Source organism: Purpureocillium takamizusanense, chromosome 1, assembly GCF_022605165.1.
Source record: "Purpureocillium takamizusanense chromosome 1, complete sequence".
Taxonomy (NCBI): Eukaryota; Fungi; Ascomycota; class Sordariomycetes; order Hypocreales; family Ophiocordycipitaceae; genus Purpureocillium; species Purpureocillium takamizusanense.
Window position 1 is genome coordinate 2,435,114 of NC_063068.1, and position 13,995 is coordinate 2,449,108.

The 13,995-nt window shown below is 60.7% G+C and overlaps 4 protein-coding genes across 4 annotated transcripts; 2 read left to right on the plus strand and 2 right to left on the minus strand.

Moving 5' to 3' along the window:
• Positions 1 to 2,271: 2,271 nt before the first annotated feature.
• JDV02_000783 (uncharacterized protein) lies at positions 2,272 to 3,884 on the plus strand (the record flags this gene model as incomplete). Its single annotated transcript, XM_047981636.1, has 3 exons — positions 2,272 to 2,868; positions 2,956 to 3,093; positions 3,153 to 3,884. 3 exons carry the CDS (start codon positions 2,272 to 2,274, stop codon positions 3,882 to 3,884), a joined length of 1,467 nt encoding a protein of 488 aa, XP_047837596.1.
• Positions 3,885 to 4,130: 246 nt separating this feature from the next.
• Positions 4,131 to 4,515, minus strand: JDV02_000784 (uncharacterized protein; the record flags this gene model as incomplete). Its single annotated transcript, XM_047981637.1, has 2 exons — positions 4,131 to 4,349; positions 4,414 to 4,515. 2 exons carry the CDS (start codon positions 4,513 to 4,515, stop codon positions 4,131 to 4,133), a joined length of 321 nt encoding a protein of 106 aa, XP_047837597.1.
• Positions 4,516 to 6,506: 1,991 nt separating this feature from the next.
• YTA7 (TAT-binding protein-like protein 7, AAA ATPase) lies at positions 6,507 to 12,314 on the plus strand. The gene is made up of 3 exons (XM_047981638.1): positions 6,507 to 9,908; positions 9,960 to 10,235; positions 10,290 to 12,314. Exons 1-3 carry the CDS (start codon positions 7,011 to 7,013, stop codon positions 11,988 to 11,990), a joined length of 4,875 nt encoding a protein of 1,624 aa, XP_047837598.1. The 5' UTR covers positions 6,507 to 7,010; the 3' UTR covers positions 11,991 to 12,314.
• Positions 12,238 to 13,786, minus strand: JDV02_000786 (uncharacterized protein). Its single transcript, XM_047981639.1, has 3 exons — positions 13,439 to 13,786; positions 12,768 to 13,354; positions 12,238 to 12,677 (listed from the first exon to the last, which is right to left on the minus strand). The coding sequence occupies exons 1-3, from the start codon at positions 13,551 to 13,553 to the stop codon at positions 12,363 to 12,365; spliced, it is 1,017 nt and encodes a 338-aa protein (XP_047837599.1). The 5' UTR covers positions 13,554 to 13,786; the 3' UTR covers positions 12,238 to 12,362.
• Positions 13,787 to 13,995: the final 209 nt, after the last annotated feature.

Below are 13,995 nucleotides of genomic sequence, written 5' to 3' on the forward strand. Positions count from 1 at the left end.
GCCCACTCCACGTTGCTGTCCGGCCCCAGATGCCAGGCAGGCAAGGCTTCCAGGGTTCCCCTCAGGAGTGCATGAGGAATGGAATTGTCGAACCGACAGGCCCCAGGGGATGGGCACGTCGCCAGACCAAGGCGCCAGTTGGCCCTCTGGCTCCCCTCCATGCTTCAAGGTTCTTTGCAGACACGCATGCGCCTGTTCGAATGCCATGACTTTGTGAGTCGTCGACCCTTGGTGATGGCCCGGATGCCTGACAGCCCCTCCATCCCCTCCAGCTCCGTCTGTCGACCCAACCTGCATCTGCCCGCCTCGAAACTCTGTCCCGCCACCATCGATTTAGCGAGTTGACGGCGAAGGTGCGGGGGCCAGCGCCATCGCCTGCAGTAGCCCACCGTTGAGGCAACACGCGGCGCAAGCTAATACTGCAGCCTTCAACGCCACGGATGCGTGTCCGCAACGTTGAGAGGTGTCTGAGAAAGACTTTTGCCAGCGCCGACTCTGCCATTCGCGTGATAAATCGCCGTTATCCCCTTCACCTCGCTTGATCAAGTGTCGCATGTGCTGGCTCCAAACCTGTACAAGATCCTCGCCAGTCCGCAAGCAGCATCTCTTGCATGCATAATACAAACGTACATACATAGGTGGCGGCCGCGCTTGGTGAAGGCGCCATGGCGATGGCGCGACCCTTCTTCGCGGGCCGCCGACCGGATGCGGCTCGTCAAGGCACACGGCATTCAATTGTGCTACCCGTGCCTCCGTGCCTCCGTCCCCGAATTTCTGCCAGGCCCGTTGCGGACGGACTTCTCGTCCGGCCTGTGACAGGCATCTCTGGGCTCTTCTCTATTGTGTTGTCGCTTCAAGTTCGCGCCAAGCTAACATTGTTGAGCAGTTTCGCTCGGCTCTGCGCGCGCTAGCCACCTAGCCGCACTCTATCCCGGACCAGCTCAATGCGTTTGCGCATCCCTCGCTGGTCCCCCCAATTCCACGGCCATTTGTATCCCCTTGATCTAATATTTCGGCCGACGTGCCTGGCGGCCGTTGCGCCACGAATCTTGCCTCACAAGAGACGACCAGCTCGACGGGCGAGTAACGGCGAGCCACATGATGCTGCACATCATGTAAAACACGGCTTCCCCGACATCCCGGGCACTCAACCTCCCGCATGAGACTCTTCCCACCAATGTGTCTGGGCCGATTGGATCTCATTCAACGAAGAGCCACACCCCGGAGCAGCGCCGCGACATCACATGTCGATGATCCGCCAGCTCCAAGACTCGGGGAATATTCCAAGTCTTTTGCGGTTGAGTGAGAATGCATCAGTGCAACATTGGCGACATGGACATTCCCCGACGAATGGGGGCCGCGCAGCGATCCCTCGACTCGTTTATCAGGCGTTTGGGTTAGTTAGTGCATCTTGTATTGCAGTCCTGCCGTGCCGTGATTGAGACGCGCATATCCGCGCGTCTTTATTCCTCGCCGACTTCCCGTGCAAACTGATACTCTGGCACATCGCCGCAGCTGCTCAGATCGATGGCACTAACTCGATTTCATGTTCACCGCAGGGTCACCCCGGAAATCCCCAGGCACGCGTAGTCATGCCTTCAGCCGACTTGCGTAACGACCGCGCACAGGCTTCCCAACCTGCGTGACAGAATTGACCGCACTTCCAATGCCAAGTCACCGTCCACTATTCCAAGTCGAGGGCGATCGGCCGGACGTTTGACTGTGGACCCCTGAAGACATGCGACGGTGGTACCAGCGTGTTTCGGTGTAACCGCGAACTCACAACCCGCTTCTTACGCATGTTTTGCTCTACTTCTGACAAACAATGATTGTGTTCGTTCAGCCACGGCAGGGCAGAAGAGTGTTCTCAGAATCACCATTCAGGGCATTACGATTCTTTGGGTTCGGTTCACTCCTGGGTGGTTGCTCCCTTCAACGTCCATGTCGGCAACGGTCCACGAGCCACCTACCCTACACCCGCGCTGACGGGCGCACCAGCCGAGGGAATCCACAGACCTGACACCTGAAAGCGTAAGCAATGTCAAGTCTCGGCATAATGACAGCTTGCCGTCGCGCGCGGTCGACCTTGTTGACTCCTGCTGCTATATATCCTGACTCCTCCGCAACACGCCCGGGGACTTCGCTTTGCATTTTTTCGAGTCGCGCAGCGCATCATCCAGTCCAATCTCGCCCATGGGCTGACTGCAAGGTGCCCCGTCGCTGACTTAGGCTGGCCTCGCCCCAGACTCGGGCTCACCTTGATCGCCGGTCATGGTCGGCGTCCCGCGCAGCAGCGGCTGCCAGCTGTGCAGGAAGCGGCGTGTCAGGTGTGACGAGGCACGCCCGGGGTGCTGCAACTGTCGCAAGTACGGGGCCGAGTGCCCGGGTTACGAGCGTGGCATCAAGTTCGTCTCGGGGAAGCACCAGATCAGACAGCGGGGAAAGCGCAGCGACAACGAGGGCTCCTCGGCCGGCGGCAGCGGCTCTAGCACTGGATCCGTCACGCCGCTCAGCGAGCCGTCGCCTCCGGGCGCGCACGCGCTGGTCAAGTCCCTGCGACCCAACAGGGCAGAGTTCATCGGCACCATCATCGCGACGGTGCGCACAAACATCACCCGGTCTGACGTGTCGGGGTTCCTGTCGTGGGTCGATCTCGGCCGGCTTGGCTCGCGCGCTGTCCTCGACGGAGCCATGTCCTCGCTGGCCATGCATCTCGTGGGCAAGGAGCGCGCCGACGAAGACATGATTGCCTACAGTAGGGGCGTCTACGGCAAGTCGCTGATAGCGCTGCAGACGAGTCTGCGACACGAGACCGAGTGGCGGTCGTCTGAGACGCTATGCGCGGCCATGCTGTTGTGTGTCTTTGAGGTACTACATCGACGCTCACGAAGCGGACATACACACACACACACACACACACACAAAAGGAATGAGCCTTGCTGACGCCCAGAACAGCTGTTTGCTGGCACGGCATCGTCAGACTCGTGGCTGGCTCACGCAAAGGGCATAGGGACGCTGATGAAGCAGCGTGGCCCGGAAGCGCACGCCACCGGCTGGGACGCTTCCATGATACTCACCTTTCGCGGCGTCTTGGTGAGCCAACGGCCACGTAGCCCTGCACACGAGTCCATGTGCACTAACGGCCGAGGCAGATTATGTGCGACATGTTCTTTCCCCAGAGTGATGTCTGCTTTCTATCTCTGCCTGAGTGGAAGCCGATGATCAAGGACGGCGGACGGCACTTGATTCACCCGGCCGAGCAGCCAGACCGCGTCATCCACATCGTCGACGGCTTCTTCGAGTGCCTGGCAGAGCTCCCAGCCATCCTCGCACCCGCCTATGTTCTCCGCGAATCGCGGACCATGGGCACCGTACACGAGCCGGGGCCCGAAAAGGTCGCCGCCCTTGCTCAGCGGGCTTTGCGTTGCCGCGAGCTCTTCACCCAGTGGTACGGGGACTTCAAGACCCTCAATGTCATGCCCGAGGAGGTGCCGACGCAGGACCCTACATCGCCGTTCGCGCTGGTATTTCAGTATCGCGACTCATGGGTCGGGTCCATGCACATGGGCTACTGGGCGAGCATGCTCATCGTGCAGGAGGCGCTCGTGCAATTTCGGTACTTGGAGCTTGACTCGGAGGCGCGGGCGCAGCGCCATGAGCTGACAGGCAACATCCTTCGCTCGCTCGAGACGGTTGGGTCGGGCACCATGGGGCCTTACCGCGTGGGGTTCGCGGTGCGCATCGCATACGAGGTTGCGAGCCCGCAACATCAACGATGGGTGCTGGGCCTGCTGGACAGGTTCAAGAAGACGTATGCGGCCACGGACCGGGCGACCTATCCTGAGCCGAAGCCGGAGAATGAGGAGTGGGAGTCGGTTTGTTGAATGATATTAATTGTCAATCTAGTGCAAATTACTCTCGTGAGGCCTAATGCCTCGGGTATACCGTTCCCCACCAGGGGCTTTCCGCCTTGCTACCTGTCTTTCTCTCTACCAGGAGTCATTCATTCATAAAGTCGTGTGAACGGACACGGCCTGTCGCGTTCCAGCCGGCGACGGCGAATTCGTACATGGATGCGGCAGAGCACTGAAGGGCTCGTCGAAAGCACCCTCCTGCCACCTCTGAGTACTTTAAGTCTTCTTGCCAATCATGGATCGGGCGAGGTCCCTTAGGGACGGTCCACCGAAGAAGTACTGGTCCGTGTGGCGGCCGCAAGTTGTATGCACGTTGACCCTGGGGGCGGGCTTGACAAAGGTTGACGTCTTGCGGAGGGAGGATGAAAAGGACGATGAGAGCGGCGGGGACGTTGCGAATGCGCTGGAAGAGTCGCTCGAGTAGGAACTCGTGCGCTGGCAACCAGTGTTAATCACTGAAGAGGGTGGAAGGGAGCGGGGAGGCGTGAGAGCGGCGTACTTGACTCTTGGAGAGGTTTGGAATATCAATGGGCCTGCTCGCCGCGTGTGACGAGGTGTCAACTGACGGACTGGCACCTGTTTTCGGCTGAGCACCGTTCATGGCTGTGACTATGTGGACAGGTGGGCGGTGGCCAGGTGTAATCAAGGGGTACAATGTCACCGGGCGGGGTTGCGATGACACGTATAGATGGGGGTAATGTGCTGAGCTGGCACGTCTACACAAGAGCAAGAACAAGCAGTATCAATTGATCCCGTCTTGAGGCCTGCTCTACCGTGTCGGATAGTAGTTGTTTGGTGTATTTTGCGATGTGGATGAAAGAAACAGGATGTCAATGTCATCCGCCTGGGGGCCAAGGAGGGGCAGGGCGTACGTTATATGTACGAAGTACGAGGACATGTGCCGGACACACACATGTGTACCCGAGGGATGCAAGTCAGACAGACCCCGTGTGCGATGCCATGCCATGCATGCTTGCTACCCAAGCCCGAGCACAAACACGCTGCGTGCCGGCGTCCGGGGCTGAGGTCAGCCGGCGGTCGAGGCCCCGGGGTGAGGTGAGGGCCAATGATGGCGAGCCACGGCCGCATGATACGGGGCCGGCCGGAGCGCCCGATTGGATCGGCGGGCCATACAAGGCAACAGAATTCGATTCATCAACGGGGCTGGCTGCGGGCAAGACGCGCCGCTGGGCGCTGGGCGCTGCTTGGCCAGCCAGCCAGCCTAGCCAGCCTAGCCAGCAGCACATTGGCGTTGCTTGGGGCCGCGTTTCCCCACGCCGTGGGTCGCCAGGCCCAATCCCCCCCTTGGGGTCCCTCGCTGGAGAGACTGGGGGATCCCATCCTGCCAAGCTGTTCAGATGACTGCCCGTTCGACGCCCAGCCAGTGAGGCCGACGCACACGCGGCCGGTGACTCAAGGCTCTAGTGCGACTTTGTTGGAGCTTGGCCTGCTTGGCGACCGTTGACGATTGGGGATTCGACGATGCCGGGTCGGCGGCGGCCGCGATCGCGGACTTCTTCTAGAAGACGGCATGACGGGGCCTTGCATTGCTGTATCTTCACCGGTGACAGTTACCAACGGTAGTGAATCACGCTCACCATGACGACACCCTGTCAATCTGTCGATGTCGATCCATCCGATTTGTGGGAAGTTCGCATGTTGCCCAGAGTGTGATTAGCCACCGGTCTGATGTGCGCCATGAGTTTAAGTGTCGGCCCTGCTGGACGCCCCGTGCTGCTGGCTGGGACATGCTGTGTGTTTGCTTGCCCGCAACCAGATTTCTCGCATTCGGCGAGTAAAGGGACGCACTAATCGGCTTATTCTTGGTGAATGGAAAAGTAATGATTACCAGCCGAGATGATACGCATGCGTGGCTTCTGGAGCTGGCGGCAGTGGGTTTCACTTGACGCAGTGGGAAGGAAGTAAGACAGTGGAAGACTCATGTCTGGTTGTATATGCCTGAGGCACCAAGGCACCAAGCCCCCCCCCCCCTTCCATCCGTCGCCGCCGGCCCGAGTCTCGCAGTGGGACGAACGGCGCTGCCGCCTCAACGTCCATCAGCCCTACCGAGGAGCTTGGACTTGAGCCGCAAGGCATGGCGTCATGTCGTGGTAGCTCCCGAGCTTTTGGAAAATCCGGGGTATCTAAAACTCGACCAGGACCGTCGGGAGACGTCGACTGTACTGAGAATTGAGACGTCGCACGCGCTGCGATGGGCCTGTGATGCATGCCGCGGGCGCCGTGACGCCTCTGCAGCTGGTTTGATGCACTTTTGGGAGCCATCCGGCGTCGTTGTGGACGTTTCGTCGTGTTCCTGACGTTGTCGAGTTTCTCGAGGTCATTCAAAATGAGTTTTGCTGCCCCTGCCTCCGCCTCGCCGGGTTGCCGCTTTTTAGTGGTGCTCTGCGACGTTTTGCAGTGGAAATGAGCGCTGGGGCCACCGCGGCCCACACTGAGGCGCTCTGAGCGAACCCACTTTTACCACCTGCACGTGAAGCAGCCCACCAATGGCATCGCCCTGACCGGCAGCACAGGTACCAAAGTACCCTCACCCTCGCACCCGCGACGCCGACACGCGCATCGCACGCCTGTCGCTCCTCGACTCTCCCGTCCACCTCAGCTCTCCCTCGAAACCCCCTCCCCCCCCAGCATCGCGACAACCATCGCTGGCCACCCACATCTCATACGGCTCGCTGGGCAGGGCACACGTTGCCTCAGTACGTCCTCTGCGTGTCGCCCCGCGCGACAACATCGCAGGTTCACGGCCAACCAGCCGGCCGCGCCGCCCTGCGACTGCTGTCGGACTATTCACCCTTTTGGCTCGTCATTGTTCATCCACCAGCGCCATTGAAATTTTGTTCTATTCATCTCGCTCGAGGCATACCCGCATTCACAAACACACCCCGGCCTGCAGCATACAGTTCCAGACCTCCCACGCATGGTGTGAACCACATATCCCTCAACGTCAATTCCGCATCGCCCGTGACTCCGATTCGTCCACCCAGCATAACCACCACCCAGCAGCCGCAGTGGAAGCCGACAACATCACGTACCTGATACACTGAGAGATTTTGTCACTTCTAGCGTTGGAACGCGATGGGCAGCAAGCGGAAGAGGGTGCTGGAGGACTTCGATCCAAACAAGTCCGACTCGGAGGACGAAAATTTCGACCCAAGCGAGCAGCGGCCTCAGCGCAGCTCCAAAAAAGCTCGGCCGTCTCGCGGATCTCGTCTTGGCCGCAAGCGGAGCCACCGCTACCGGGGTTCCGATATTGACGAGGACGACGACGAAGAGCTTTCCGACAGCCAAGAAGAAGGCTCCTTTGTCGACGACGACGAGGAGGACGAGAAAGACGCCCCCGTCAACGCCGCCGGTCGCCGCACCCGGAAGGCCGCTAGAACCTTTCACAATTATAAGGAGAGCAGCGACGGCGAGGACGAGGACGCCGAGGTTATCAAGGACGACGAAGACGAGGCCCCGGAAGACGAGCTTGCGGCAGAAGAAGAGGCTGAGGAACCCGAGGAGCCCCAACCCAAGGAGGAGCTTCACGAAGCCACCTCGCGAAGGCTCGTCAAGCTTCGAGTCCCAAAGACCGCGACCATGCCTACCACGCGCCGGTCAACGCGCGCGAGCACTGCTGACACAGATGAGTTCGTCGAGCTTTCCAACTCGGGCCGCCATGCCGTCGCCTCCCGCGATTCGCGTAGTAGAAGCCCCGAGGCCTACACTCGCACTCGCAGATCGTCACGCGCCATGAAAGGCCTTAAGTCCGCCCCTGAGCCGATAGAGCCGATTCAGGAAGCGACGCAGGAGAGCAGCGCTCCTCAAGTGGATGACGCGGACCAACCCGACGAACTTTCCCAGGATGCCGAGATACACGAAGGCAAGGCGGCCGATACGGAGATGCAGGATATCGGTGCTGGGGACAAGGATCAGGAAGAACCAAAGGAGGAAGTGGAAGCGACGGAGACAGGAGCTGGCGATGACGACGATGACGACGATGTCCCTGTTACCCGTAGGACCCGCGCGTCTCGTGCTGCAGCCTCTGTCCCCGAAGAAGGACAATCCGACGCGGACCCCAACACGACGTCGCGCCGACTGACTCGCGGCTCGCGGACCAAGAAGTCGACTCAGGAACCTAGCAGTGACTTTGAGCCTGGCGAGGAGTCCGAGGATGCGGAGATGTCGGGTAGCGACAAAGCGAAGAACCAAGAAGATGACAGTCCCACGCCTCGAGGTCGCTCCAACCGTCGAGCGGGTCGCGTGTCGCGCCGTGGCGACGACTCTGCAGACGAAGAGCCCGACTTTGATCTCGACGAACTCAATGAGGAAGCACGAGAGCTACGCCAGTCCTCTCGTCCTAGGCGCCGTCGGCGCGAGTCCCCCATTGCGTATCAAGAGCACTCAAGGCGGTCTCGAGCCAAGGTGAACTACTACATGCCGCCGCTCACAGCTGTCAACATTGAGGAGGAGGAGATACAGGATCCGGCGCCGACTCCATCTCGCTCTCGCCGCGCTAGAGGAGGCGGCGGTGGCGGCTGGGATCGGAACCTGAACACGACCTACGGCCCCTTTGGAGGCGGCGGCGGCGGCGGCTCCCTTTTGGGCGGACCATGGGGCACAGGCGCTGCTGGAGGCGCCGACTCCGACAGCAGCGACGATGAGATGGTCCATCGATCGAGCGTGGCTGGCAACGTTGGAATGACGCCCACCTCTGCCGCCCCTGGCGGACTATTGCCTGGCGGTCAGGGACTCGCTGCCGAAGCCGTTGGCGCCACCCCTAATGTCGGTAAAATCAAGGATCGCAAGGCTCTGGCAGATGCCGACCCTCTCGGCGTGGACTTGAACGTCGACTTCAGCAAGGTCGGTGGCCTTCAGGGTCACATCGACCAGCTCAAGGAGATGGTTCAACTGCCACTCCTGTACCCCGAGCTCTTTGCCAAGTTCCACGTCACGCCCCCTCGCGGTGTCTTGTTCCACGGCCCTCCTGGAACTGGTAAAACGCTTCTCGCCCGTGCGCTTGCCAATTCGGTGGGCTCCGGAGGGCGAAAGATCTCGTTCTACATGCGCAAGGGAGCAGATGCGCTGAGCAAGTGGGTGGGTGAGGCCGAGAAGCAATTACGGCTTCTCTTTGAAGAGGCCCGAAAGACGCAGCCCAGCATCATCTTCTTTGATGAGATCGACGGCCTGGCACCAGTTCGATCTAGCAAGCAAGAGCAAATCCACGCCTCGATCGTCTCCACCCTGCTTGCGCTGATGGACGGCATGGATGGTCGCGGCCAGGTCATCGTGATTGGCGCTACAAACCGACCAGATAACATCGACCCTGCCCTTCGCCGGCCGGGGCGCTTTGACCGAGAGTTTTACTTTCCGCTGCCCGACATTGAAGGCCGTCGAGCAATCCTCGATATCCACACGCAGGATTGGGGCCTATCTGACCAGTTCAAGGCCTCTCTTGCGGAGAAGACCAAGGGGTACGGGGGTGCCGACTTGAGGGCGCTATGCACGGAGGCGGCTCTCAACTCCATCCAGCGCACGTACCCGCAAATTTACTCGTCCCGCGAGAAGCTCATCGTTGACCCGGACAAGATCACCGTCCACGCGTCCGACTTCATGATGTCCATTAAGAAGCTAATTCCCTCGTCGGAGCGGTCTGCCACGTCTGGCGCCCAGCCGCTGCCAAGATCCGTCGAGCCCTTGCTTCGTGCCCAGTTCGCCGAGGCCAAGCGCGTCTTGGACCACTTGCTTCCCCGCAAGAAGAAGCTGACTGCCTTGGAAGAGGCGATGTACGAACAGTATCAGGACGACGACCATGGATTCGGCCGCGAGGTCATGCAGCAAGAGTTTGAGCGGTCGCGAGTTTTCCGACCCAGGTTCCTCATCTATGGAGTCCACGGCATGGGCCAGAGTTACGTTTCGTCGGCCATTCTTCACTACTTCGAAGGCCTTCACGTACAGAACTTTGATCTGCCGAGTTTGTTGGCAGATGGAAGGGTGCGTAACTCCTGTTCGATGCCAAAGATTGATGCTAACGTTCGTGCGCAGCCAATGGAGCAGGTGATTGTTGGTCTCTTCACCGAGGTTCGCCGGCACAAGCCGAGCGTCATTTACATCCCCAACATTGACGCCTGGTATGCGACCTTGAATGGTACCGTGGCGTACATCACCTTCCAAACAATGCTCAAGTCGATCCAACCCACGGATCCAGTCTTATTGTTGGCGACCGCGGAGTGCGAGAAAGGGGGGCTATCGGCCGAGCTTGTACGTGACTTTTTCGGATACGCTCGCAAGAACAAAATGGAGATTGGCCGTCCAGAGAGGGTATGTGTGCATCGAGACCCCCTTTGTCTTGGGCGACAATGCTGACCCGTGCAGTCTTATCGAATGGAATACTTTTCCACGACCCTTGAGTACGTCAAGAAGAAGCCAGCAGAGTTCCCAGATCCGGAGAATCGCAAGAAGAGGGTCTTGGAGGAACTGCCAATCGCTCCCACCATTCAAAGCAGGCCGCCTACCAAGGCAGACATGAAGGCCGCGCAGAAGAGGGACCACCAGCTGCTGAACGGCCTCAAGATCCAGCTGCAGCCGATCATGGATCAGATCAACCGGCGGTACAAGAAGTTCCGACAGCCGGTCATCCCCCAAGCGCAGATTGAGTACCTCTTCGCCGAGTCGGACCCCAATTTTGTGCGGCCAGACATCGCGGGCAGCGAAGTCCGACCTTTCGAGATCGTCAAGGATAAGCATGGCAACGACGTGCTGCGCGACACGGCCACAGGCAAATGCTACTACAACTTGGAGACGACAACCATCGAGGAGCGCCTGTCCAACGGCTTTTACGCGCGACCCAAGGACTTTTTGTTCGACATCAAGGCCCTTGCCAAGGACGCCAGAAACATCGGGGATAAGGAGCGCACGCTCAAGGCAAACGAACTTCTCAGCAATGTGGAGGTGGACGTGGCCAGCATCGAGACCAGCACAGCGCATATCGACTGGGAAGGGCTGTATCAACGCCAGCTGCAGCGCGCGAAGCTCGCAGCAGAGCGAGAACGCAAGCGGGCAATGATGCAGACGATCACTGACAGGTTCCAGTCGGAACAGGCGGCTGGCAACGACAGCGACTCGCAGGGCCCAGTGACGCTTGGCGAAGCAGTCCCCGGGGCGCGGACCATGGCCCGATTCCAGCTACGTAGCCCGCTATCGAACGGCCACGGCTTGTCCGTCGAGCAGGCCCAGGAGTCGCATGCGCTGAGCAATGGTACATCCAACCAGACGGACGGCCCGGCCGGGCCCAAGGACGTGGACGTGCAGATGAGTGGCGTGGAGGACACTCAGGATGCAACGCAGACACCGGCCATGGGCCCGCCGGCGAGGTCGGCGGACCAGTCTGTTGCGGCTCACACGGGAATGACTCAGATCTCGCAAAAGTCGGCCGTCACCTCGCTGCCCCCCGGCGTTTCCCCATCCGCCGTCATCAATGAGGCATCAACGACTAAGACATCAGATCCGTCGACGCACCGGTCGTCCAACTGGAGCACCCAGCTCACGAACGGGACTCATGGCGACCGACGCAATAGCGGCCATGACAACGAGGTCGACATCCCCGACACGCTGCCGTTGCCGGTCCAGAGCCAGGCTACATCAAGTGACGAGGTGTGGCCACACTCGCAGGCTCAGGGCATGGCGCGGGGCGACGTTGCTCCCAGCGTCACGGGATCATCTCAGTCGCAAGCTCGTCCAGCAGACTCAGGGTTCCGCATCGCAGGCACCCATCCTCCTCCATCGCAGGACACACATGGCGAGGACTCCCACCTCGGGAACTCGGGCTCGTCGGCGTCCCAGCCGCTCGCTGTCGATGGGGCCGTCGAGAGCTTCCTGGTCGAGGTAACAGACGGCACGTCTGGCTGCACCATCGAGCAGCTTGAACAGATCAACCGGGAGCTCATGGACGAGATCTGGGGCAGCCGGCACGAGTGGAACCGCATGAAGGTGTTGGGGCGTGTGACGAGAGTGTTCAACGATACGATTGGCGAGATGGAGATTACGCAGGGCATGGACCCCCTGAGCCAGGAGTGAGGGGGCCTCGAGTCGACGTGGAGCCCGGCCCGAAATTGTGACACAGTGCACAGGGGAGAGTCACGACGACGTGGCGAGACTTAGATAGGGCACGCGGAGCGGGTGTTTGGGGCGGTTTCTGTACGTACACTGCATTTGAAACCGGCGCGTGCGGTTGCGGGCTAGGGCTGGAGTTGAGGGTAGGACGAACGGATGGTTGTACGGGATGGGGACGAAGGCACCAGGATGTAAGAGCGGACGTATCACGCGAAGCCAGAGCCAGAGTCGGTACATATATTTCATTAGGTTGCTTTTGCATACGCATTATACAAGGCGAACCAACAGATGAATGGGTTTAGTCTGGTGAGTGGTAGGTACTGTAGCCCCGGTATGCTACAGCCGCGACTTCTTGGTGCTGTCGTGGCGCTTGCCCTCGTCGTCCTGCTCGGCGACGGTCAGGTCGGGTAGCTTGGCGGGCATGATGCGGCGGGGGTTGGAGCCGGAGACGACGCTGTACTTTGCGAAGTCGGAGACGCCAGCGTGGTCGCGGAGAAAGTCCTCGTCGAGGAGCAGCTCGCCGTTGACGACGGAGGGCGGGGCGCGGAGGATGGCGAGGATGGCGTCGGAGAAGATGGTGGCGCGGCGCAGGTCTTTGGCCTCGCTGGGGTCGGCCTTTGTGAACTGCGCCGTGGCAGCGGACTCGATGGCCTAGACGGAGTGTGTGTTAGCACGAGAGCGAAGTGTCATGTCTGTCACAGCAAGCTGTGGGTGTTAAGGGGGGGCAGGGGGGGAACGCACGACGGCGGGCCAGATGCTGGTAATGGCCATGCCGCTGGAGCGCTCGCCCTCGCGCAGCAGGTCCATGGCGAGGCCCTTTGTCAGGACGCTCATGCCGACCTTGCCCATGGCGTAGGCCGTCTTGCCACGGAAGAAGCGGCTGTAGATGGGCGGGCTGACGACGACGATGCGACCGCCGCCGACGACGCCGCCCGCGGCACCATCACCGCCGGGAAGGGAAGAGGGCACCGGGGCGCGGCGCAGGTGAGGGAGGGCGGCCTGAACGACGGCGTAGAGGCCCTCGGGGTTGACGCGCTGCATGAGCTGGAAGCGCTTGAGGGGCGTGTCGGCGACGGACGCCCAGAAGATGGCGCCCGAGTTGTAGACGAGGGCGTCGAGGCGGCCGTGGGCCTCGACGGTGCGGGCGACGAGGTCGTTGACGCTCTGCTCGGAGCGCACGTCGACGGGGATGGCGGTCGCGACGCCGCCGGCTGCGGTGATTTCGCGGGCCACGGTAGTGATGGTGGAGGCGGGCGAGTTGGGGTTCGGAGGAAAGGGGTCGTCGTTGAGCTTGGAGGGGTCGCTGACGGTTTTGGCGGCGACGACGACTTTTGTTTTTGTATACCAGATATCAGCATGCGTCCCGTCGTCGATTTTTGGAGAGAGAGCCAAGAAGAGGCAGAGAGAGATACCTGCGTAGCCATTCTTTGCGAGGTCAATGGCGACCTGGCGGCCGATGCCGCGGGAGGCGCCGACGACGAGGGCGACGGGCTGCTGCTGCTGCCGCCGAGACGACGCGGGGGCCATGGTTGCGTTGAGGGAGGGAGGGAGGGATCAATCAATCACTTTGCGGATGCCGAAAGCACTACGGACGCGGGAGGCCGGTAGGTTGTATTTAAAACATATGTCTTGTCGTGCAGGATTGGTATGACATGGTGGTGAAGGCGGTGGCGGGTGGGTGTGCATGACGGGGAGTGAGGTGAGGTGAGGTGAGGCTCCAGTGATGTCCGGGGAAGGTACCAGTTCGGACGGCGTTGTATGAGTTTCCCATCCCGGCGGACGGCAGCGGCGGCGGGGCCCCGGGCATGTGCGGGCGGGGCGGGCGGCGTTTCAATCCGCGGGAGAGTAGCGGGGGAAGGCGCCCCACTGCCTCGGCCTGGGGGGTTGGCGCCTTTAATAATGGTGGTGGTACGTAGTCTGTAGTGATGGCGGAGAGGGTGCAGTGGCTTCAGTGCTATGGCTAGGTGGA